This window comes from Ixodes scapularis, unplaced genomic scaffold, assembly GCF_016920785.2.
Source record: "Ixodes scapularis isolate PalLabHiFi unplaced genomic scaffold, ASM1692078v2 PGA_scaffold5__190_contigs__length_132052651, whole genome shotgun sequence".
NCBI lineage: Eukaryota > Metazoa > Arthropoda > Arachnida > Ixodida > Ixodidae > Ixodes > Ixodes scapularis.
Genome location: NW_024609880.1, coordinates 14,422,143 through 14,448,479, shown reverse-complemented (window position 1 = coordinate 14,448,479; position 26,337 = coordinate 14,422,143). Strand labels below are relative to the sequence as shown.

The window sequence follows — 26,337 nt, the reverse complement described above, 5'->3', positions numbered from 1 at the left end:
AGTTAGGCTTCGCTTCCCGATAGTTCGGCTGTCATCTGGCAGCTACGGGCCAAAGTCGCCAAACTAGTGCCCAAGTTAGGCTTCGCTTCCCGATAGTTCGGCTGTCATCTGGCAGCTACGGGCCAAAGTCGCCAAACAAGTGCCAAAGATAGGCTTCGCTTCCCGATAGTTCGGCTGTCATCTGGCAGCTACGGGCCAAAGTCGCCAAACAAGTGCCAAAGTTAGGCTTCGCTTCCCGATAGTTCGGCTGTCATCTGGCAGCTACGGGCCAAAGTCGCCAAACAAGTGCCAAAGTTAGGCTTCGCTTCCCGATAGTTCGGCTGTCATCTGGCAGCTACGTGCCAAAGTCGCCAAACAAGTGCCCAAGTTAGGCTTCGCTTCCCGATAGTTCGGCTGTCATCTGGCAGCTACGGGCCAAAGTCGCCAAACAAGTGCCAAAGTTAGGCTTCGCCTCCCCATAGTTCGGCTGTCATCTGGCAGCTACGGGCCAAAGTCGCCAAACTAGTGCCCAAGTTAGGCTTCGCTTCCCGATAGTTCGGCTGTCATCTGGCAGCTACGGGCCAAAGTCGCCAAACAAGTGCCAAAGTTAGGCTTCGCTTCCCGATAGTTCGGCTGTCATCTGGCAGCTACGGGCCAAAGTCGCCAAACTAGTGCCCAAGTTAGGCTTCGCTTCCCGATAGTTCGGCTGTCATCTGGCAGCTACGGGCCAAAGTCGCCAAACAAGTGCCAAAGTTAGGCTTCGCTTCCCGATAGTTCGGCTGTCATCTGGCAGCTACGGGCCAAAGTCGCCAAACTAGTGCCCAAGTTAGGCTTCGCTTCCCGATAGTTCGGCTGTCATCTGGCAGCTACGGGCCAAAGTCGCCAAACAAGTGCCAAAGTTAGGCTTCGCTTCCCGATAGTTCGGCTGTCATCTGGCAGCTACGGGCCAAAGTCGCCAAACTAGTGCCCAAGTTAGGCTTCGCTTCCCGATAGTTCGGCTGTCATCTGGCAGCTACGGGCCAAAGTCGCCAAACTAGTGCCCAAGTTAGGCTTCGCTTCCCGATAGTTCGGCTGTCATCTGGCAGCTACGGGCCAAAGTCGCCAAACTAGTGCCCAAGTTAGGCTTCGCTTCCCGATAGTTCGGCTGTCATCTGGCAGCTACGGGCCAAAGTCGCCAAACTAGTGCCCAAGTTAGGCTTCGCTTCCCGATAGTTCGGCTGTCATCTGGCAGCTACGGGCCAAAGTCGCCAAACTAGTGCCCAAGTTAGGCTTCGCTTCCCGATAGTTCGGCTGTCATCTGGCAGCTACGGGCCAAAGTCGCCAAACAAGTGCCAAAGTTAGGCTTCGCTTCCCGATAGTTCGGCTGTCATCTGGCAGCTACGGGCCAAAGTCGCCAAACTAGTGCCCAAGTTAGGCTTCGCTTCCCGATAGTTCGGCTGTCATCTGGCAGCTACGGGCCAAAGTCGCCAAACTAGTGCCCAAGTTAGGCTTCGCTTCCCGATAGTTCGGCTGTCATCTGGCAGCTACGGGCCAAAGTCGCCAAACTAGTGCCCAAGTTAGGCTTCGCTTCCCGATAGTTCGGCTGTCATCTGGCAGCTACGGGCCAAAGTCGCCAAACTAGTGCCCAAGTTAGGCTTCGCTTCCCGATAGTTCGGCTGTCATCTGGCAGCTACGGGCCAAAGTCGCCAAACTAGTGCCCAAGTTAGGCTTCGCTTCCCGATAGTTCGGCTGTCATCTGGCAGCTACGGGCCAAAGTCGCCAAACTAGTGCCCAAGTTAGGCTTCGCTTCCCGATAGTTCGGCTGTCATCTGGCAGCTACGGGCCAAAGTCGCCAAACAAGTGCCAAAGTTAGGCTTCGCTTCCCGATAGTTCGGCTGTCATCTGGCAGCTACGGGCCAAAGTCGCCAAACTAGTGCCCAAGTTAGGCTTCGCTTCCCGATAGTTCGGCTGTCATCTGGCAGCTACGGGCCAAAGTCGCCAAACTAGTGCCCAAGTTAGGCTTCGCTTCCCGATAGTTCGGCTGTCATCTGGCAGCTACGGGCCAAAGTCGCCAAACTAGTGCCCAAGTTAGGCTTCGCTTCCCGATAGTTCGGCTGTCATCTGGCAGCTACGGGCCAAAGTCGCCAAACTAGTGCCCAAGTTAGGCTTCGCTTCCCGATAGTTCGGCTGTCATCTGGCAGCTACGGGCCAAAGTCGCCAAACTAGTGCCCAAGTTAGGCTTCGCTTCCCGATAGTTCGGCTGTCATCTGGCAGCTACGGGCCAAAGTCGCCAAACTAGTGCCCAAGTTAGGCTTCGCTTCCCGATAGTTCGGCTGTCATCTGGCAGCTACGGGCCAAAGTCGCCAAACTAGTGCCCAAGTTAGGCTTCGCTTCCCGATAGTTCGGCTGTCATCTGGCAGCTACGGGCCAAAGTCGCCAAACAAGTGCCAAAGTTAGGCTTCGCTTCCCGATAGTTCGGCTGTCATCTGGCAGCTACGGGCCAAAGTCGCCAAACTAGTGCCCAAGTTAGGCTTCGCTTCCCGATAGTTCGGCTGTCATCTGGCAGCTACGGGCCAAAGTCGCCAAACTAGTGCCCAAGTTAGGCTTCGCTTCCCGATAGTTCGGCTGTCATCTGGCAGCTACGGGCCAAAGTCGCCAAACTAGTGCCCAAGTTAGGCTTCGCTTCCCGATAGTTCGGCTGTCATCTGGCAGCTACGGGCCAAAGTCGCCAAACTAGTGCCCAAGTTAGGCTTCGCTTCCCGATAGTTCGGCTGTCATCTGGCAGCTACGGGCCAAAGTCGCCAAACAAGTGCCAAAGTTAGGCTTCGCTTCCCGATAGTTCGGCTGTCATCTGGCAGCTACGGGCCAAAGTCGCCAAACTAGTGCCCAAGTTAGGCTTCGCTTCCCGATAGTTCGGCTGTCATCTGGCAGCTACGGGCCAAAGTCGCCAAACTAGTGCCCAAGTTAGGCTTCGCTTCCCGATAGTTCGGCTGTCATCTGGCAGCTACGGGCCAAAGTCGCCAAACAAGTGCTAAAGTTAGGCTTCGCTACCCGATAGTTCGGCTGTCATCTGGCAGCTACGGGCCAAAGTTGCCAAACAAGTGCCAGAACTTGGCTTACTGCCTTGGAGTTTGGCTGATGAGGTATTTGATGTACGCGGGTGGTCTTCATATTAATTAAACAGAAATCAAGTCTTATTCGGCTGGCAACTTTATCTTATTTTGGGTGTCCCTTGATTTCCCCAGACCAAAGGTTGGCTGAATGTTTTGACACGGCTGGACCAGGCTTTGCAAACGCAAATTGTGCCGGATATTGTACTCGCGCGTAGGTACACACGCCAATATCGGGACGAGCCGTGAGACTGGTTCGAATTTAAGGCGCGTTCGCACCGGCGATGCGATCTAGTCGCGCAATAACTTTCATCGAAAAAGCGACCATCGCGGGACAAAAGCGACGGGATTTGAGCAGTCGCTTGCTGACCCGACTTTTTGCGATGCGCTCTAGTCGCGGAGAGGCCGAGTCAATCAACGGCGTTTGGAGCGAGAGTTTTTGAGAAGCGACTCGCCAACGAAGGCGTCGGACTCGCTCATCGCGCACGCCAGATTGACCATCTAATTACTATTTTTTTGCGATGCGATTTAGTCGGTTCGCGCGACTGCTTACATCCCCGGTGTGAATCCGCCTTTACAAAAAGTGCCGCCATTGAGCTAACACTGCGCAAGACGGATGTGCGCACGTCTCCACAACAGATATCATTATTAGGCGGCGCATTGCAAAAGCAAGTGTGGCTCTGTGCGTGTCTTGCATTGTGATTGAGCACTGTCAAATCCTAGCGATAACAAAGAGCGGAAACGACCGGGGCTCCGTGGCGCGGCTCCCGTATCACACTCGGGGAATGAAAATGAAATCCCGGAACTTGTACTATTTTAGCGTGTTGGTACCTTTTAAAAAGTAAGAAAGTGGAGACAGAAAAGGGAAGATACAGAAAGGACAATCTTTCAAATTTAACAAAATTTATTTTCGGCTTCAAGCTCAAAGCCCGTCCGCTGCGTGGAAGTACCGGAAAGGGAAATCTTGGGGGAAGGAGAGGAAGCGAAGGAAGTGTACGCGATCCCCCTGTCCTGCGGGGCCAGGTACATCGGGAAAACGGGGCGATGCCTCAACGACCGACTCCGAGAACATCAAATGAACGCCGAAAAAGCTCCTTCGGATTCTAAGCACCCGATCGTCATTCACAGGAGAAAATGTCCCGGCTGCGCTCCTAATTTCGCCGGCACGACAGCCACTGCGAGCGAGTGGGGAGAGAAATAATTGAGGCCTATCGGATGGCGACAAGCCCGCAAAACATAAGCACCCCTTCCATTTCGCCTATGGAAGCCGAACGCTGACTGACTAAGCAAGGCGACAAGGTCACCGGCAGAAGCGGCCTTTCCTTTTAGAGCGCAGCTCTTAGGGGCCCGTTCCCGGCTTGAGCGGCGTCGGCGTCGCCGTTGGCGTCGCCGTCGCGGTCGGCGTCGCCGTCGGCGTAACCAAGGTCATCCCAAGGTCACGTGGCCCCCAAGGTCATCCCAAGGTCACGTGACCTCCAAGGTCACGTGACACCCAAAGTCACGTGACCCCCCTAAAGTCACGTGACCCCCCCCGGTCACGTGACACCCCCCAGGTCACGTGACCACCCCCAGGGTCACGTGACCCCCGCCGAGGTCACGTGACCTCCCCGATGACGTCACCGGCATCCGCATCGTCATCGTCATCATCACTAATGACATCAGTGACGTCACTTATGACGTCATCAGTGATGATGACGATGACGATTCGGATGCCGGTGACGTCACTGATGACGTCATCAGTGATGATGACGATGACGATGCGGATGCCGGTGACGTCATCAGTGACGTCACTGATGACGTCATCAGTGGTGATGACGATGACGATGCGGATGCCGGTGAGGTCATCAGTGACGTCACTGATGACGTCATCAGTGATGATGACGATGACGATGCGGATGCCGGTGACGTCATCAGTGATGATGACGTCATCGGGGAGGTCACGTGACCTCGGCGGGGGTCACGTGACCTGGGGGTGTCACGTGACTTCGGGGGGCATGCGCATCGTCATCGTCATCATCACAGATGACGTCATCAGTAACGTCACTGATGACGTCACCGACATCCGCATCGTCATCGTCATCATCGCTGATGACGTCATCGGAGTCCGCATCGTCATCGTCACTGGTGACGTCATCAGTGACGACATCATCGGCATGGTCACGTGACTCCCCAAGGTCACGTGACCCCCCCCCCCCCAGGTCACTTCACCCCCCAGTACCCTTCCCTCCTCCTCCTCAAGAGCTGCGCTCTAATTCGGTGTTACAGGGAGTTGTAAACGGCTTTCACTTTTTTATGCGTTGTTGATGCCCCCTCAATCTCGCCTTTTGCAAATCGTCTCCACCTGCTTTTGTGTCTTCCTGTGGCTGTCAGCGAGCGCGACAGCCGCTTTAAGCAAATCAAAAGGGTGGAGCGAAACGCGTGACCCGGCGTGACCTCTCTATGTAGAAGGCGTAGGACAAAATCGTTTGGACGAAAATTTGTCACGTGACTTTCTCTGTCACGCTGACGGGATCTCTGGGGCTGTTGTTTTCGCCGTTTGCCTAGTTATAGAAATAAGCGGGCCACGTAAGTGCGGTTTTCGAACTGCTAATCAGTGTTCTGTTGCTTGCGTGCGCTGCAGACGCGGCCGTGTTTTTTCGTCGTAAACGTTCGGAATACGTCCATGCCAATTTTTCGGTAACAGCCATTTTTTTCACCAGAGTTCGTGGAATTCTTGTGATGTGTTTGTTGGAAACGCTTCGACAAAAACTGCTCTTCGCCGTCGACGAGACGTCAGTTGAATGTGCGCAACCCTCTTTCTCGAATGTGTTTGTGGGGTGCCTGAGTTGGATTATACATCTATCAAGGATTACATGATATCGCTTTTATTAGTAAGTACACTGCAAGCATGCTTCTGACAATAGTCCTGCTTTCCTCTCACTCTCCGCGGTTTTTTGTGTGATGAGTTTTGCTTGGCGTGAGGACAGTGTTAATTGTATTTTATAATTTGCTTGTCGTTTTACAGAGAAGTGTGACCTTTGTCAATATGTCTAGAATACAGTGTGTGTAATGATAGTGGTTTAATAAACTTCTGGAAGCGATCGAAAAAAATATGTTTGTCCCTATATGTGATTGGATATGCAACAAATGATATGCAACGTACACATACTTGCACGAAGTTCGGCTAATACAGAGCAGACGCATCGTAGAGTATTTGCACAATATTGCGCGAATGCTAGGCCAGGGCAAAACAGCTGTACGGCAATACCTGCTGGATATCAAACGGTTGTGCAAAACTGGACATTTGAGCGATATTCGAACCGACTTTCAGCCGGCACTGGCACGATACTGCAAAGTGTTGCCGTGCTGCTTGAGAACGGAGGTGATGACAACTTACCATCGTGTTTCCAACGCTTATTTAATTTAATTCTCTTCTGGGATGCGTGAAAGAGTACTTCTGTGACACACCAGAGATATTTGAATCTTGGGCAGGCCTCTCGGCTTTCTTTGCCACTTTTGGCAATTATTGGCACTTCAGTGGGTAGCCAGAGAAGAGCCAAACTTCGGCATGCCCCGAATCGGCAAATTAAGATTTACTGAGGTATTTATGGCTCAAGTCTGGCACTTACTTTGGCAGAACTGTGGCGCACCAGAGAAAAGCCAAACTTGGCATGTCCGAAATACCCAAATTAGGCGTTGCTTTGGCACTTATGGCTCAAGTCTGGCACTTACTTTGGCACAACTGTGGCGGACCAGAGAAAAGCCAAACTCGGCGTGGCCGAAATACCGAAATTAGGCGTTGCTTTGGTAGTTATGGCTCAAGTATGGCACACTTCGGCACTCCTGTGGCGTACCAGAGAAACGCCAAACTTTGGCGTGACCGAAATACCCAAATTAGGCGTTGCTCTGGCAGCTATTGCTGAATTATGGCACCAACTTTGGCGCTCCTCTGGCGTACCAGAGAAACGCCAAACCTTGGCATGCCCCGAAATCCCGGATTAGGATTTACTATGGCAGTTATGGCTCAAGTATGGCACCAACTTTGGCGCTCCTCTGGCGGACCAGAGCAACGCCAAACTTTGGCATGTCCGAAATACCCAAATTGGGCGTTGCTCTGGCAGTTATATGGCTCAAGTATGGCACTACTTTGGCCCTCCTGTGGCGGACCAGAGAAAAGCCAAACTTTTGCATGTCCAAAATATTCAAAGCAGGCGTTACTTCGGCAGTTATGGCTCGAGTATGGCACTACTTCGGGTCTCCTGTGGCGAACCAGAGAAAAGCCAAACTTTGGCACGTCCCAAATACCGAAATTAGACGTTGCTTTGGCAGTTATAGCTGAAGTATGGCACCAACTTTGGCGCTCCTCTGGCGGACCAGAGAAACGCCAAACCTTCGCACGTCCTAAATACCTAAATTAGGCGTTGCTCTGGCATTTATTGATTGCAAATGATATATACAGACACAGGTTTGCCAAAGCAACATTGGGAGTGACTTGCAGCTCCCGACAGTCACCGAAATAAACATCGAGCGAGAAAAGTAATAAAAGGAATTAACATAGAGCAATACACGTAATATAATAGTGCGCCAAAATTAGACGAAACAATAAACTGCCAACGAAATCACACTATTAAATAATCAATTGCTTAGTAACGTTCAGTTCTGTATAGCTGAGGGTTTTATTAGGCCTATATTTTGTTCTTGAGACATGCGCAAAAAAGCCTAGCTTGCTTAAAAACACGTTCACACAATTACTTTGAGGTAAATACGTGGCTCGCGGCACCCGCGCCATTCTGAACGCAGGCTTACTTACTGATAATATTTCACTTCTGGAAGGACGCGCCGCCAATCCTACACATAATTTAGTCATTAATGTAAACGACACAAAGGAGGGTACCAAAAAGTAACTGGAAGAAAAGTGGCACAATCGTGTCCATTAAAAAGATGATCCTACCAAATACAATCGGCGGGAAATCTTGCATTGTCTTTAGTATAGAATTCGTGCATTCATACAAAAATGCTTTTAGTTAAAGCGACATGGAGAATAAATGATGTGCGGTCGCGAGAGTTATATCGGTGTCCATTGGTGGCTACAATACACGAAGAAAGTCAATACTACTCGCATGTAGATTGTCAGAGCTGACATTATTGCGTACTGGGCTGTGGAACGCATTTTGAGCATGTCCAGCAGCTCTCTCCTGCGAGATATCGCATGCCGTGAACAGGGACAAAGCCAAGCCATTGGGAATATTTCGCCTGAGTTATGAGCCCTATAGAACGGTGCACAAAGGCTGGAACATGTTCGACTTTCTGGTTAGAGCTTCGCTTCCCTCTCCGCGCCTTCATGCTGCTTGTGACCAAACTTGACTTCAAGCACCTTTGCCACGAACGAGTTGGCATATTCTAGTTCTAAAGCTTGAATGGTTTATGACGAAAATTTCCATTTTAAGAAATGTACCTGTCCGCCCGAGCGTCCGCACATAGCCAACGGCAGGGCATGTGAGCAGAACCGTTTAGGTTACCATGAAAATATGAGCAAACGCAATGTACACATACACTTACGCATCGATCAGCCAATATCTTTTTATCTTCCACCTGGGATGAAACCCAGAACCTGTCGATTCGTGGCGCATTCCTCTACCTTTGTTCAGGCTGTACGACGTTCTATACAAACAATTAAGCTAAAGTGTAATTTCTGTATTAATCCTATTAAATTTACCACATGGCGATACTCTCTGTTTAAGCGCTGTAGACGAGGACAATATCAATGAACAAAGCACGAGTTCTTTCTCACTCTCCGAAATGAATCCTTAATGTCTTCAAAACAAATTGAAACCATCTATCCTCTAAGACAGTGGCTCTCAAATGGGGGTCCGCGGACACTTTGGGGTCCGCGAAGCCAACCCTCATCAGTCAAGCCCGGCAATAATTGTTGTATTTTCTTAGATTGAGAGGAAACGTTCCAATTTTCCGATAAGTTTTCTCGTGTATATGTCAATAAAACGAGTCTACTTCACACTAGCCCTTACTTGAATCCATTTATTAAATCAATATCGTAATTACCCTACACTTTTCTTTCCCCCTCACCACAACTGGGGTCCTCTATCATATCCGCCGATCCTCAAAGGGTTCGCGAAACATCAATGGTTGAGAACCACTGCTTTAAGAAATACTTCCTCGTATTATAGGACTTTGGAGATGAAGTTTACTGTCAATTTTTCTTAAAACATTCGCGTGACATCTATCCTAAAAGAGAGCTTCAGTATTTCGTATACGAGTTTACGAGCGAAAGCAAGTGCTTTGCGTTTGACTTAGGTTTCCGAGTTCTACACTGAGCGTGTGCGCAACCCCCAACTGCCGCTTGGATTGGCGATGGCAGCGACGCACCTGCGCAACGTGGAACACGCAAAGCAAACGCAAACGCTTGCCTTTGCTCCTGTAAGAAAAAAGTAAAACTTTTTATTAAAGGGCAACTCCGGCCAAAACTCAGAATGAAATAAATTACTGGTATCGCTGTAGTTACATAAAATACGACCCCATCCAAAATATTACATCCGTGGCTAGCCGCATTTTCAACTAATGCCGATAATAAAAATGCGACCGCCGTGAGCCGCTGCTCCTTAGCGGGCGACCAGCGGGTTGCCGATCGCTAAAGCAACATTGGGCCGTGACGCCAGTATCGTTCTCTTTTTTTCCCCCGGTCCGGGCGTTGCGCGGAATGCGCTTCTTTAGGGCGTTTTCGTAGATTGTTTTCGCCGTCCCGCAACGCTCTTCGCAACCCGCTACGGTAGCCGAGACTCTACAGTCAAGGCTATCGGCGCGCAGGCGCAGTAGCGGCTTCTTCGTTGCGGAGGGCTTAGCGGAGGGGGAAACGCGGTCTACGAAAACTTCCTAATGAGCCGCTACCACCGCTACTTCGGCTTGTGATTAGCGTGTTTAGCCGTTGCTTTTATTTGTAGCCCGTGTAGCTTCGGTATAGCCTTTTGTTTATTTGCTTGTGAGGGCTCTAAGACTGGTTTTAGCGAGCAACTCGGTGCGCCCAACACTGCCCAGCTGTTCCTCGAAAGATGCCGAGTGCAACTTGTAGCGCTGTGGGCTGCTCAAACAACCCACTGCGCAACCCGGAGGTGCTTTTTCACAAGTTTCCAACGGACCGGAAATTGAAAAAGGTGTGGGTGAACCATGTTCGACGAGTGGACTTTGGACTTCGTCTTTTACGCGCCCGAGGAAAAAAAAACACACACAAAAAAAAAACAGACCTGTACAGCCCAGCACACGTGTGTTCAGGCGCCGCAGCCCGCGCCGGAGAGCCTCGAAGCTTCGTGTCTGGGACTGACCTGCAGCGCGAAAGCGAGAGGGCCCCCAGTACTGTACGTCACTGGCTGCGCGGCGTAGAGCAACACCGCTCCATCCACGGAGCCCGATGACAATTTAGGCCTAGCGACGAGTACGGAAGACCGCACACACGACGACAGCTGCTGAGTACGGCACCGGACGAGTTCTCTCGTTTTCCAGTCGCTAGCTTTTGGGTATACAAGCGACAAGTACGGCATAGCGCACGCACGGCGGTGGCCGCCGAGTACGGCACCGTACGAGTTCACGGGTTTTCCAGTCGCTAGCTTTTGGGTATACGCACTAACTCTTGCTACATATGCTGGATAACTACCACGTACACAGGATTAAAACAAAATCAGCTTACCTTCTATCTTTAGACGGCTAGCGCGATAAAGGTAGGTGCCGCTCGGCCTGCGTACTCGTTGAACGAGAACGATCCTGACGTCACGTTCACATAGCGGCTGATTTCCAGTGTTGCCGGAGCCTCAAGCGGCTAGTTTCGGTTCTGTTGGCCGCTTCCAAAACAATACTTTGAGGTGTCGATATCTTTAAAACTACGCACAATAATGAGAAAAAAATTACACCTTGCAATTCAGGGACGCTGACTGCACTAAAAAAAGTTATAATCCCAAAATCGAAAGTATGGGCCGGAGTCGCCCTTTAAGGTTCAAACCCTAGCGCGATTTCAAGACGTGCGCTTACCTCGAAGAGGGAGATGTTCTCGGAGGGCATGGTTGCGCCCTGCGGGAAGCAGCGAGTGTAGTTGGTCCAGGGCTGGCCGTGCTCTGGACTCACGTACCACGTTCCGTTCTCCGTGCACCACTTGGTGGCCATTTCTGCCGGACGAGGGAGACGCGACGCACCCACAATTAAGACCTCGGTGAACAGTATGGTTCCCGGAATGCGACCCCGACTGGTGCGATCTCCACGTCCTCAAAGGAGGATTTCCCGGTTTCCGCCTGGCGATGTCATAGAAGCTTAGTGTTGACACCGGCCACTATTGTGGCGGTCTCACAGCAGCGTTGGTAGATGCGGCAGATGCCTGTTTGACTGCAGGCCACCACTTCGGCTTGACAGTCCGCGGAAGCGGTAGCAGTCAGCATTAGGGACACAGCGACGACAGCGACGATCGCGTTCACTCGTGCATTATGAAGGAAGTTCTAACACCCACGCCAGGATATCGATATCCGACATCATGACAGGATGGCTTCTTGGACGTCATTGCTTGCCACTTGAGGATCACTTTTTATGCATGCGCGTGATTGGACGATGAACACACGAATCGACGACGCGTTTCTGGCACCGTAGTGATGAACGAGCTAAAATCGCACTCTCATCACTGGGAAAAAAGATTTCAAAGGATTGTTAGGGTGGACACCGGTTGGTTTACAATTCAGTCTGAGAAGCCATCTTGTCGAACCCCAAGGTTTTATAGGCTTTAAAACAATATAGATACCCGTAACCAGAATAAAGTTTTTTTTTTTTTTTTTATGCACGTGCGATTTTTTTTTTAAGCATAAAGGCATAGCAAGTGCAACCAAAGCAGTTATAATTAAGTAAAATACTAATATCAAAATGTCCGATCGTTATGCATAGAGCTCAAGCTTCTAAAAAATCGTTATTTTTACTTCAATTCACTGACATAGTTATATTAATGTTTGAGTGCACGTATTTAACATCGAACTAAGAATAAACTTCGAAAAACAAAACGCAGTCAAGCTTTCAACCACAAACGTAAATTGCTTTAGAAAGGCATTTAAAAAAAAAATATATAAATTAGATAAAACAACGGTATTCTCGATGTGAATAAACAACAAAAGCGTGATAAAATCAACGTTTAGAGGATGCCAGTAACTTTTTGAGCGTGGGCATTATGGCTTTGTACTCGCTGGTTCCTACATTCAAGTTGAAGAGCAAGTAAGTATATTGAACGTCACTTCTAGTCTCTTCCATATGGAGTCTGCGTGCACAAAATGGAAACGTTGCCATACGCGTTGTTTGCGAGCGTACATAATGGCATTGCATCACTGCACGGCATTGCATCACTGCACGGCATTGCACAACGCACGCCAGTCCATATCTAAAAGAGTCTTTTACCACGTAATACGAATGAGAACCAGAACCACGGGATAGATATAGCGTTTTTGTGTAAGTAGATGCTACCGGCGTATTTAAAAGCGTGTTTTCACTTGCGGAATCCCGGGCGGATCCGTTGTTGTTTGTTAGTTGTTAGTTGATTTCACAGCCGGGTGGTGAAACCTACTCGTCCTTGGTGGAAAATCTCGATCAGTCCGGGACCTATATTTCAGTTTTCTATCAGCGACGACTGGATTTCACACCTTGTTCCACAATGCACTTTGCCGCCTGAGCGGATCTGACCGCGAATCCGCCATTGTAAACGCGCCATACGACCCTCGGGTGTGTCAAAAAGAACAGAATATTGAACTTAACGAATGCTCTATAGACCAATGCAGCTGACTGGCGTCATGCCACTGCGGTGGCGCTGCTGTCGGTTTCTGCGCATGTGCAAACCGCTTCACTCCTCCAGAATTTTGTTTCAGCGGACGCGCAATGACTACGTGTGGCAAATGCGGACGCTTGTTTGTGAACACTGTGTTGGTGTATACTGTACTATAACCGCGGTCGCGAGTACTTAATACTATCACGAGCACCGAATGATTCTCGTGTTAAGTCCTTATACAATTCTTAGGTGACTCGTCGAAACATTAAAATTACCTTATAGACATGAACCCTTAATAAACAGCTAGGCAGTTTACGCTTCAGATGTTCACGATATCAAGGTAAAGCAAAGTATCTCATCAGTTCATCAAGGCCATCCAAACGTTTCGCGTCACGTGGTATCAATTCCCTGATGTCGTCAATCCTACAGATTCTTTACATTTCGAGCTAAAACTTCATGGTCAAATGGTATGATAAAAATATTTTTTTTTGTTTTTATTTTTTAATAAAAACAAATCTTGAAAAACTAAAATAAAGGGTGTGACGGTTGCGTAAATGCCGTTATAATTGTCTGCATACGAGACTCGGCGCACATTAAATGAAAAGAGGACCCTCATAATCAGAACGCTAGATGACTGATATAGTTTACTTAACTTATTAGTTATTCGTTTCGTGGGCCATACTTCAATTCCAGTGTAGACGAGCTTTACTAATAGAGGTCAGAACAATTCAAAGAAATCAGATAGGTAATGGTTTTAGTTATCATTCTATCCGTTCTTTTTTTGTTCACCCGATTTAGAAATTCTACGTAAAAAGAGCGCCGCAAGTCATTACCACAGTCAGGCCTAAGGAAGTGACGACGTCCTTTGAGTCACGTCTTAATTTTATTATCCTTGTGGCCTTGGCGCATCCACCAAAAACGTGCTGCCGAAGCGGTAATGACGCAATTGAAATGAGTATATCCCTCTTCTAGGCGTCATTGTGAGCAGCACTTGGGGAACAAATGTTTTCACGAAAGGTTTTATTCTATGAAAGGGGGATAGCTGTTTGAGTAATACATACAAATTAAGTACCTTTTGGGTGTTTTTTTTTATCAATCTGGTGTCTAATATTCATTGTCGTCTATACAACGTTTGCAATATGACCCATAAAAGCATAATTAAAAGGTGTCAATTAATTATCAAATCGATTATGACGTCTTTCTTCCCGCCGAATGTCAGCCGAGCCCCGCATACAAAATATAAAGACGGCATGCACGTAATTTTCACCCTCTTTTCTATAAAAATAGGCTTATACTCCAAAAGACCACAAAATTTAGGATATGTTTTTAAAGCTTCGTGGGTTTGTTTTAAAATACAGTGAAAGCAACACTAATGGGTTGTTTGCAGATTTGTTATGCAGCCAGGGTTACATACGTTAGGGGGATAATTGTCACAGTAACATTTTACTATACTTTCTTCATTATTTTTTTTAATTATCTAAAATATTGATATAGTGTCAATCAGAAACATGTCAAGCATTATAAACAAAAAGCCAAATTTGGAGATTTTAGAAACATTTGGTGCGCGTGGGATGAGCGGTGGTTCACTAAAGTCTAAAGGCGCAATTCTCTAGTAATAAAAAAAAAAAAACGCGTCAGCCCGGTTTTATTTTTTGTTGTCATTCGCGTTTTTACACTGCCACCATTGCGCCCGTTGCACGAATGGTAAGTAGTGGTGAATTCGGGTGGTCGCCTCTCCCCTCTGACCTCGATTCAGCAGAGCGCCCCCTCCTCGCCGCCAGAGCTACTCGGGATCCTTTTCAGCCGATCACAACTGCTGGCTTCAGAGCGCTCCAGGATTCTCAGACCAGTCACGGAATTAAACTTTCTGGACATTGCTAATCCATTAAAAACAACACGATCTTACAGCGTACGGTGGACGATTGAGCAAAATTTACGCCCGCAACGTGATGAAATACCGGTTTTGACGTAAAGTGTTTTACTCATCGGCATGTAAAAAAAGAAAACAACAGTATGCGAATTGATTTTTGCAGAACGGAACGAAAGCCAACGCTTGGAAACAGATGTCAACTCATCGCGTTTTCGACAGTGAAAGCGCTGCGATAGCGGTCATGCGTACGACTGAGCAGGCGAATATAAAATTGTTAATAAACCGCATTTTTGTCACGGCGAAATATCGTGCAAGCATCGCAAAGTGACAGAAATCACAGTGTATTATATTCGGCTCTCCCTTTATTTTACAACACAAACCTTTGAACGCACTTTTACCAAACCTCAAAAATTTCTTGAAGCGACTACAAAATCCGGTGAAACAGCGGCGAGCCCTGCGAGCTCTTTCGTCGTCGGTTAGGCTTAGCGGAGTCACCGCCGTGAGATGAACGATCTTGTGAAAGCACTGGGAACACTTCACACGTCGGCTTTTCCTGTTACGGTCGCAAACGAATGTCGTCCCGTCCGTTGTAATGCACGCACCGTCGAATGCACAAGCACTTTGTAGAACCACACGTCAATCACCGTCATGCCGGACCCCGCACACCACCACAGACCACTGCCGGCATCGTCAACAAAACCACGTGATCACCGTCCAGCTACCACGTGACGCGTGCGCCGCTCCGCACTCCGACGGCTACAGACGGAGCGCTAGAGAGCGCTCTGAGAGGGAGAGGCGCCCTCGCAATGAACCACCCGATCAGGCCACAGCACTCTCTTTTCAACCTTCGATTTCGCGCGCTCTGGAAAGAGCGCTCGAGAGCGCGCAGAAAGAACCACGCGAATTCCCCATAAAATGACACCACCTCGATTCCAACGCGGCACAAATCTTTCAACGATTCACTTACTCGGTGGATTTTGATGGAGCTCATAGAAATCTCTCATTAAAACTATATGTTTAATATCATCAATCAAAAGTCAATAAAAACTATCGTAAGCTACTATCCAACTTAATATTATGTTGCCCTGACCGTATGTATGCCTTACCTACGCAGACCGTATTAATGTATCACTCGCGGCGTTCTTATTCAAACGAATCTGTAAAGCCAACCCCCCCCCCCCCCCCAAAAAAAAAAAAAGAAAAGAAAAAAAGAGCATATACATTATAGGATTTTTTGAAGTCTTCATTTCTGGTTATCCGTACGGAGAATCTTTCTCGAGTACTCCGAAGAAGAGCACGCTGCAATTTAATGCAGCGAGAAAGTGAGGGACAGAGCGCGAGGGGACGCTACGCTCCGATACACGAATGTGACCAAGACTCGTGTCTTGCAGTCGCATCTATTCGTTAAATGAAAACAAAAAGTTAAGGTTTTTGTCGCTAGGTTTAGGCGTTTTGAGTTTCTATGGTCGCGTAGAGTACAGGCTGTCTCCTTATCATAGACTATTACCGTGATATGTAAAAAGAAATGACCACTAAAGCCCTTTAGCGGCCCAGCTGTTAAGACTCGCAACGCCCGCGAACTGGCGCAGTGGTGCCCAATTATTTATAGATTCGTTATATTTGTACTATTCAAAATTCTTTGCTTTTATTTACATATTTCTTGAACTATAGCAATTGCTTCGAATGTTTTCAAAAATATTACAACGACTGCGACTGGGGCTTCGGCAAGGCACACGACTTCACTGCCGCCATAACGTCGGCCAAGGTGGCGGGGGCGGATGCTGTTTGATGTTGCTGCCATCGTGTGGAGTTCCCGACGTTCTTTCTTTGTGGCGAAGGTGAAACGGTTAAAGCGCAACCACGTGGAGAGTGTGTCGGGCGCCTCTTGGGCGTCAGCTTCGTCGCCGGAAGGCTCTTTTCTGCTTCCCATAAGCTGAACCGAGCTGACGCTACAAGCACGAACACGTCGATTTGCACGACGCTTTCACTTCACGAGCGCGCGTGCGCTACACGTTTTTTTTTTTTTTTTCGCTTGAACCGTCAAGCTTGCTCTCATAGCGCCTCCTTTGCTCGCCCTTACTGTGGCATGCACATTTCTACGGACGCCTGCAGAACAGTTATCTTTGTTATTGTTGTCTTTGTGGTAAGAAGAAAAAGTTGTGTATTCCTCAATTCCCTCCATTCTTTTCTCCTTTCGGTGCAGGGGGTTCAATCTTATATTGCGTATTTCGCATGATCTGCTCTGGAATTTGGAATTGAAGCGTGCACTTAAACAATCCATTCTTACCTAAATTCGAAATTCTAGTTCGTCACGGAAGACTAGGTGGCGCAAGTTACCGCCTGATACGAAAGGAATCAATTATATTAGTTATCCACCCACTCGTATAGCAGCCATCTATGTCTCTATAAGTAAAGTAAACGGAAGCGCCTGGACAGGAAGCCGAGACCAACTTCTCGACAGCCGCCGGGCGTGCTGACAGTCAACTGAGCCGCTCGGGCCTAGGGAGCGGCCACCCTTTACGTTACACTAATCAACTTTGTTTTTTTCTTGCGTCTCTTTTTAGAGCGCAGCTCTTAGGGGCCCGTTCCCAGCTTGAGCGGCGTCGGCGTCGGCATAACCAAGGTCACCCCAAGGTCACGTGACCCCCCAGGTCATCCCAAGGTCACGTGACCACCCCCCCGAGGTCACGTGACCCCCCCAAAGTCACGTGCCCCCCCCCGCCGAGGTCACGTGACCTCCCCGATGACGTCATCGTCACTGATGACGTCACCGGCATCCGCGTCGTCATCGTCATCATCACTGATGACGTCATCAGTGACGTCACTGATCCCGAAGGAAAAATCCATCAATGTAACCCTGTTAGGCAGTCAATGGTGGACCGCTGAGTGTGCCTGGCTGTACGTCAAGCATGTCTGATTGGCCAACAAGTTACTCTGACCGACAGTCAAACTCCAGTCAGACTCCACTTGTCCGCTTTCTGATGGTTTCCTGGCGGCAGCCGGCCGCCGCTAAATTCCATCAAGATGTCTTGGTGGCGATTCTGATTGTACATCGATTGGCTCTGACTGTACGTCAAAAAGCTTTGACGAGCAGACAGACGTACGGTCAAAGGACGTAAAGTTCGTTCGGAAACCACTATTTCGTCAAATCTATGAATACGAAAAATAATCTATGCACAAGAAAACGATTTCGGGACGTGAGCCCATAAAACCGCTGATGTTAGAGATATGACACGCAACCGACCGACAACCTCGATCAGAAGCCCGCCGAAACGCCGAAAACCCCACTTCGCTTCGCCCATCGAGGCTTCGCCGAGCTTTCATGAACGATCGCTCTCGACTCGTTTTGTTTGCCCGCTTGCTCCGACCTGTCGATCCTGCCCGGGCTCTACAGTGTTTTATGTTTTAGTAGAATTTCTACTCGACAAGACCCAGCCTGTTGTGAGTTCCGACGATGTAAGGGACTTTAGCGGTGTAGTTGAAGACGACAAGGTGTACCGGTCTACTGGGCCGGAGACGCGCGAACAAAAGGATCGTTCTACGGCGCGGAAGTACTCTACATGGCAGGTAAGTAGAACTGAAGTACGGCGAGTGATGTACGAGTGCTTTGCATAACATGCTAAAGTCTTAACTGCATTTGCAACCGAAGCATCTCGTATAAAATGAATGGTGAAATCGAGTTTTCTAACCAACGGCGTAGCACAGGGGTTAAGGTGTCCGATTTTAAGGTGTCCGATTTGTACGCAAGTGGTCGCGGGTTCGATCTGCGGTGTTCCTCTTTTTTTTTGTTTTTTTTTTCTCGAACATTTTGTTTTATCGAGGCATTTGGCGATATTTATGAGTGCGTATAGCTTTACTCTTATATAAATGCTGCCCTTGTTGATGAAATTCCCTTGGCAGTGGCAGTCAGACTTCATCTGATGGACCATCAGATGACGTCTGATGGTCCATCACGTTCCACCAAGGCTGCTGACTGGCAGCCGGTGTCCCAAATTACGTATCTTGATGAAATTTTTAATAGGGATGGCATCAACGGCATCGTCACGTGACCCCCCCCCCCCAGGTCACTTGACCCCCCCCCCCCCTCAGTACCCTTCTCTCCTCCTCCTCAAGAGCTGCGCTCTGATTTGGTGTTACAGGGAGTTGTAAACGGCTTTCACTTTTTTTACATCACTTTTTGGGACCTTGCTGTTACGTCATGACACTATTTACTGTGTAGTGCACCTGCATGGATCATGCAAACATTATTTACATTGCCGACTTTAATCATGAAGAATACTTCGTCGTTTATTTCGTATGGAGCCAGTGTCGTCGTTATTCATCGCGATAAATGTTACATTGTGCCACGTGTTTGTGGGTGAGATGCGGTTGTTCGATGGAAATGTTTGAATAAAACGTTTGTTTGCAAGCTAGCGCTCGTCCTCTGTGCTTCTTCTTTTCTGTCCCGTCTTTTATGCGCTGCTCTTTTACCATGTCTGACGTCAGAACACCGACCTCTGATTGGAACGATTAGCGGGTAAAAGCAAAGCTAGCTCTCTTTATCTTCACTGAACTCGTCGAGCGCGTTATTTATTTATTTCTTTGTCTCGTGTCCAGAAACAGCCGAGGCCATAATACTGGTACACACTCACGCACAACATACACTTTAAAAAGAAAAAGAAAACACGTACACCTAATGGCAGCACACATATATATTCCGAACACTGGTGTTAGTAAATGTGAATGGTTAGTGCTCGTTTAAAATCCCACTCACTCCCGAAAACGGCAACCACCGCGCTAAGTGCATTAAAACTGCTCTGAATTCGTAAAATCGGGGAAAGTGAACGTAGGTTTTGCACGTAAAACGTCTTGTGGCGTTCAAATGCTTTCGGATTTGAACGCGTTCTACCAGTGCAGGGAAGACAAAGGCTGCCCGCTAATCATTCGAATCAGAGCTCGGTGTTCTGACGTTCCCGCGTGTTCTCGCCTCCTCCTCTCTCTTAATTTCTTGTCTCATTAAAATTCCTGTACGTTTTTGCGGCAATTCGCTCGACTGGCTCGTCTCGCTCTCTTGTCCCAATTTCTAATGCTTTCTTAAGGCCTTCCCAACTTAGGTATTAATTTAGGAGTCACGAGGAAAATAAAATACAAAATCTCTAATTGGCATAATTTCGGTTAATTGATCTATAATCTGCATAATTTCGGTTCATCTAATTGGCATGATTTGGTAATAGGCCATGCTAACGTGTAGCTGAAGCTGTACGCACAAAATTGAATAAACGCGATCAAAGCGGCAGATATGGGATTATATTTTCTTCCCGAACAAAGCCGATTATCTGCCATATGGATGCTAATTATGTATTAATTTGGGTGCTTCTTTCTTTAATGCCACTCTTTGGAAATAACAAGGGCGTGCGCCATGCAAGCGCGTCTACCCCTCGCGCACCTCTTGTTTTTTGTTGTTGTTTTTTTTTTGTTTTTTTTTCTCCAAAGGATTACCAACGTGCTCTAGTTCCCCCCCCCCCCCCCCCTCCCCCCACATCAACCAAACACAGCGCGCGCGTAACTGCACCGTCGTCCGGCGTTTAGCGCGCATTCTCTATCCTGTCCTTTGATTAACGTGCCCTTTCCTGCTTCCTATGCTCCAAAGACAAAATTTAGAACGTGTACTCGCTGCGTAGTACATGAGCTGGAGTGTAATGTATTGCCTTAGTAATCTCGCTGTCATGCTCAGCGAGCTTGACAGATTACGAAGATGAATTCAACAAACAGCTCCTCGATTAGAGGTACTCTAGGAATCGCTGGACGAACGCCGGTGCGTGTGAGAAGGGATCGATAAGCTAGCAACTGCGAAACTTAACCGATGAGGCAAATTATGTCATTGGAAACGTCGCAAAATATATTGAAGTTCGCTCACAACACGCAGAGAATGCATCGCGAATTCGGCAGTAAATTCGCAGGGAATAAGTTTATCCTCAGCGTTTTCGCACCTGTTGCACGAGTGGTATAACTTTAGCGTATTGTTGAGTTCCCCCATGGTTCAGGTTATTTTAAAGTTGACCAGTTTAGTGTTATTTGATGGCGCTCATCAAATTTCTTATTGACACCATATGTTTAAATGCACTAATTCTAAACCTCATTGCCCTAATTTAGAAAGTTATTTGACTGATCGGTACGACTAACTTCCTATGTTATGTCCCTCTTTCTTGCAAATAAACAGAACAAACCGCATTAGTTTAGCTTCCACGATTTTTTTGTTAATCATTATTTTTATATTAAAATAAACACCCTGTGTATGCATTGTTATTAATTGAGAGTTATTCGAGACACAAGAATGCTTAGGGTTATTTAGTGTTATGCAATCGTGCAAAAATACAAAAGATATGAACGTAAAAAGAGTTAACATATCGGGACCGTGTGGCTCTTAAAGGGGCACGCAGCCCCGCCTTGACAGCTTGCTCGCGGAACCACAACCGATAGCGTCTGCATTACGCCGCATAGCGAAGCGCTGCCCACTGCTACCACTTGGCCGGGTCTGCGCTTTCCCACGGCCTTGCTTCTAGATCGCGCTTCAGAGTAAAGCTTTGGCACCTTTACATTGGAAAACCAATTTTATCGAGGGTTGCTCCGTGTGTGTGTGTTTGTGCTTGTGCGTCCGTGCGCGTGTGCGTGCGTGTGTGTGCGTGTGTGTGCGTGTGTGTGTGTGTGTCAACCTACCTGCAAGAGTTGGGTAGGAGCTCAGGTTCAGTCGTGCTGCTTGCAGTTGTAAGCGGCAACGACGGCAACGCACCGCCATGTTTTTCGTTCATCTGCGTTGAAATATGCCTACATGAATTGCTCGGCTGTTCGACGGTCCAGAAATCCCTTCCAAACTGCATTCACCAGCGCCAATTGTTGATACGACCTACATAAGATGTATGCATTGCTCCTCTTACTATCAGATTGTTCTGTGCTTGCCGACGAATCGATTAGACACATTGGGATTGCGATGATTGCGGCTGTCTTCGTCAGCTCAGGAAGAAGATCTGTGCTCTAAATTTCCAGGGCTTGCGTAAAAAAAAAAACTGCTACCGCTGATTGTGACTTTGAACATTCTGTGGTGAGCTGTGGGCAGATTAGCTGATATTGATTGGAAACTATAGCTGGATGCTAAACAGGATATATGTACAATAATATTCTGCTTAAAGCCGAACCACAGCGCCAGTGTCTTTTCGCTTGCTTTCAATACTATTTGAGGTTCCTAAATTCTGCAAAAGTATATATCGGTCTCTCGTTTTGTAATAAAAAAAAAAGACGGATAATGAAAGCGGTCGTTCACATATGAGTTCAGCCTATGCAATATACCACATAGAAGACATGACCTGCTCATGACTACCTGGCGAGTGGATCTCCGACCGAACCCGAGCCGCAAACACGCTAGAGCTCAAACAGAGCATACCGCCAAGTGGCCGACGCATGCGCCTACAGCTTCGCCGTCTGCTAGCATCGTGCTCGTTGTGACAGTCTACAAAACGCGCTTGTGGCGGCGCCAGCGTCAGCTAGGTGGTGCCGCATGGATTCACTAGTGGTGACCTTATGGTCTATTAGCATCAGTCGAGGGTTCAGAGTAATATGACACGGTCGTTGATTTATTTTTAAAATTTTCATCTACGTCAAAAAGGAAAGTAATGGTTAGACAACGTAAAGCGCACTTTAGGTGGCTTACGCCAGACATTTTGGCAGCTATAAAGTATAAGGACTTACCCTTAAAGCGCTGAAGACGTTGCCCAGGTGAACTAACACTCAAGGCCGAAAACGAGATAGCCAAAAATAAAGCATGCGCCTTGGTTCGTTTTTAGAAACGCAGGTTTTTTAGGGGAGAATTCGAAAGGAACCGTCTTGACGCAGCAAACATTTGGCAGTTAGCTAATCTGATTCAGGAAGTAACGAAAAAACGCTGAATTTATGATGTGAAACATAAGTCCATTGCGCCAGTTACACAGAAAACTATTGAGGACTTTAATGCCTTTTTATCCCACACTTCGAGTGTAGTTCAAGATAGCGATAAGGCACCAACTATTACTCTGCACGACTACAATCTAGCTTCTGCGTATCATCCTTCGATAACAGAACCCGAGCTGCAAGAGCGTTTATTTTCCTCCAAAGAAAGGTCTTCTGGCATTGACGAAATTCATATAAGGGATCTGCGTAGAAATTTTGAAAAACTTAAGAATGCACTTCTCGTTCTGCTGAACGGTATAATTGCAACCGGAAAATGGCCAGAGGGAATGAAAACTGGTACTGTCAAACCGCTCCGCAAAGGAGGGGTGGCGAATGATTTCAAGAACTATCGTCTCATTTCAATTTTTTCATACATTTTGCAGCTCCTGGAAAAACAGGTTTTAAGGGCAATGACTAGATTCTCTCTAAAATAAGAATTATTTTCCAATCCGAAAATATTTCGAACCTTTGAGAGAAACTAGTCATTTTTGGAGATTTCCTGAGTACTGGTTTCGATAACAGTGTGTTTACGTCTGCAGTCTTTTTGGATGTCTCGAGAGCATTCGACAGCATAAGTCATGACGTTCTCTGTTCCAAACTATACATACTGGGGTTCAGAGGTAGTCCTAAAGGACTACCTTTCAGGTAGATCCCAAGTGGTGGTGTTTAAAAATCGGAAGAGCAGTAAGGCTTTTTTAACTGCTGGAGTCCCGCAAGGCTCCATTCTATCGCCATTACTCTATAATTTACACGTGAACAATCTCCCCGTTCTTATTTCTAAATGTAAAATCTTTCAATACGCCGATGCCACGCTTTTAGTGGTCGGATCATCTGGATTATCATGTAGCCATTCAAAATATTCAAAATGATGTTATCGCTACAATGGACTGGTTTTTGTGCAAATTTAATTAAAGTGAATGTGTCGAAAACAAAACTAACCTGTTTTAGGCACCCGCTGAAGCATGTCGAACTTTCCGTCCCGGTAGCGCTGCACACTTCCAACTGCACATCGTGCGATCGCGAAACTATTCCGGATCTGAAAACAGCTAAATACCTAGGAATATATTTCAACAGTGATTTGTCCTGGTGCACATATATGATCTAATTATGTAAAAAAATTAAAAAGCGTTGCATGTTGTCTGTATAATATTAAAATGTTTCTGCCTTTTTCTATGCGAAAAATGGTAAGCATGCTTTGGCTTACAGCTATTTATGATACGGTGTTACCATCTTTATGGGGTGCTCCCTCTTCCGGCATGCAAGAATGGACTCCTTGCCAATAAGTATTTCGAAAAGTGTTTCGTTTGACAGGCCAGATGTCTCAAGCGCGCGTATATTTCAAGAGCTCCGTCTGCCATCCTTTTGGGGTCTTTGTAATAAAACGGTCGTGCTTCGCCATTTCTGGAATTCTAGTTTTATTACGGCCTACATTGCGCAGCGACCTATGAGGCCATCGCTTCGTTTCCTAATTCCGCGGATCAGAACGAAATATGGTAAGCGCAAATAGTTAACAGCCTACACTCTCAAAAAAAGGGTGTAAAAGGGTGTATCGTTTCACCCTTTGTCCCATATAATACACCCCAAAGCTTCAATTCAACGTACTGCACCATACAGTCGAACAGACGGCCCGAAATTTTACGAGGCGCTTGAAAACGGTGCGATATAACTTTGTAAATAGCTAAAGTACGTATCAAAGACCACGTAAATAAAACACTGAGTTTTTACAGTAGGGTCTAGAAAACCCCAATTATTTTTTTTGTAGTCAGTAACACGTACATTAGTTATATTAGTAAGTTGTACGACACGGCTAACAAGCCCCTCGTAAAATTTGGGGCCGTCTGTTCGACTATAGGGCGATGTACGTCGAATTGAAGTTTTGGGTGTATTATATGGGACAAAGGGTGTAACGATGCACCCCTTTACACCCTTCTTTTGGTTAGGGTGTACCGGAATCCTTTCAATCCATAACTTCGAGGCAAAAGCCCAGGAAAGATTACGGAATATGAAACTGTGAGGTGAAGCTTTTTTTTTTTTCATGTGTACCAAGTATTTTTTGTTTGTTTTTGTTTTCTTTATTTTTTCTGGCCCTACAAATTCACCTTGTGATTCGAAAACGTGTAAATATTGAAAGTCAAATAACTCTTTCTACTTGTTTGGAACGTACCTTACTACAATGTGTTCTTCTTTTGTATCGCCACCTGCCGAGCCAGGTTCACAAGCCCTTGAGGCTTTCACCGGCTCGCTATTGTACATTCAGAAATGTATTTTCTTCAAATAAAACTATGTTCTATGTTCTATGTTCAATATTCGGAAAATAAAAGCCTTGCTTTCTAGGTGTATTGGTTGTGGCAGTCATTTAAATTAATTAAGTGCAATCATCGTGATGTGGGATTCATTCGATGAAGTCAGCCGCGTTTGGTCATGAGGTTCACCTGCTATTACGCTTTGGTTAGCAATCTGACCTCCCTTCAGTTTGGCGCTATTACGGGGTCACCGTACCACAGCAACGTAAAGAGCACAATATTTCTTTCAGTGTCTCCAGCAGAAGAGGATGTTTGCCAGTCCGAAATCAGCCCAAATCTATCCGAAATTAGCCCAAATGCCTTATTAGCCGAATGATGCCTCGCCTTGGTTGTCGCAGACGACGAAAATTTCAAAATGACTCGGTGCCATTTCGGGCGCTAATGAGGTGACACTAGGAGCGTGGGAGCAAGGGCTAATGATTACCATTTCTTCCCCTTGCTCAAGATTGCGCTAAGTGTGTCCAGTTTCCTACTATAATTGCCTCGCCCCACATTACTCCAGTGCAAACTGGCAACATGTCCATTTGGTCAATTGTCATTCCAAGTCGTTAGTTATTTCGTCACTTCCAACGGAGATCTGTAGGCAGCACCGAGCCACACATAAACAGAGCTCCGTCGTTACCTTGCGCATGCAAGAAGACGTGGGCAGGCGAGGGAAGAACCATTTCCGAAAACACTTTCAACAATTATAGAAAGTACAAAACTCTATCGGTTTCTCTAGGGCAGGACGCAAACCTACATATCCTCCCCAGGTGTCGGGTTCTAACACAAGACCAGGCGCCCACAAATGGACGAAGGCTTATTGAGGACTAGGCGCCGTCTAAAATGGATTGTGGTTACACTTCAAAAGATCCCTATAGGTGGTAGAAATCATTCTGCAATCCTCCACTGGAGGGTGACAGATCCCCTACGTTGGCTTCGCACGTGAAACACCCAAATTTGTAAAACATCTACTATTTGGAAACTTCTTTTTGTTTTCTGTATAGTTTGTAGTTATAATCGCGGGAAAAAATAGAAGACTATTGTTCCTTTTTTGTTTTATTTATAATCGAAAGGAGATTATGCGATATGGTAGCGACTCTGATGTCCATTTCCTATGTTAGCTTCCTGAGTACCACTCAAACAATCTCAGTCTCCATACGATTTTAGGGCGGGTAATGACTGGCAGTGCAATCATAAGGTAGTATTAACTACTCCATACCGATCCCACGATTTCGCTTAGTTTGGGATGAGATGACTTACAACATACACAGTTTTAACATTCAATAAGGGGTAAGCGGTGCCAATATTCTTTTGAGAGGATTAACGCAACTTGTTTCTTGCTGAGTATTTATGATGGGCTGTTCTTTCCACAGCGTAACTTTT

General features: G+C 47.1%; 1 protein-coding gene across 1 annotated transcript in view; it reads right to left on the bottom strand.

Annotated features, from left to right (window-relative positions):
• The window catches only part of LOC120850149 (parathyroid hormone/parathyroid hormone-related peptide receptor-like), a 258,878-nt gene that overhangs the window by 118,646 nt on the left and 113,895 nt on the right, over positions 1 to 26,337 (bottom strand). The window contains exon 3 of the mRNA XM_040222557.1: positions 11,082 to 11,215. Coding sequence (XP_040078491.1) covers positions 11,082 to 11,215 — 134 coding nt within the window. The remainder of the gene's footprint in view (positions 1 to 11,081; positions 11,216 to 26,337) is intronic.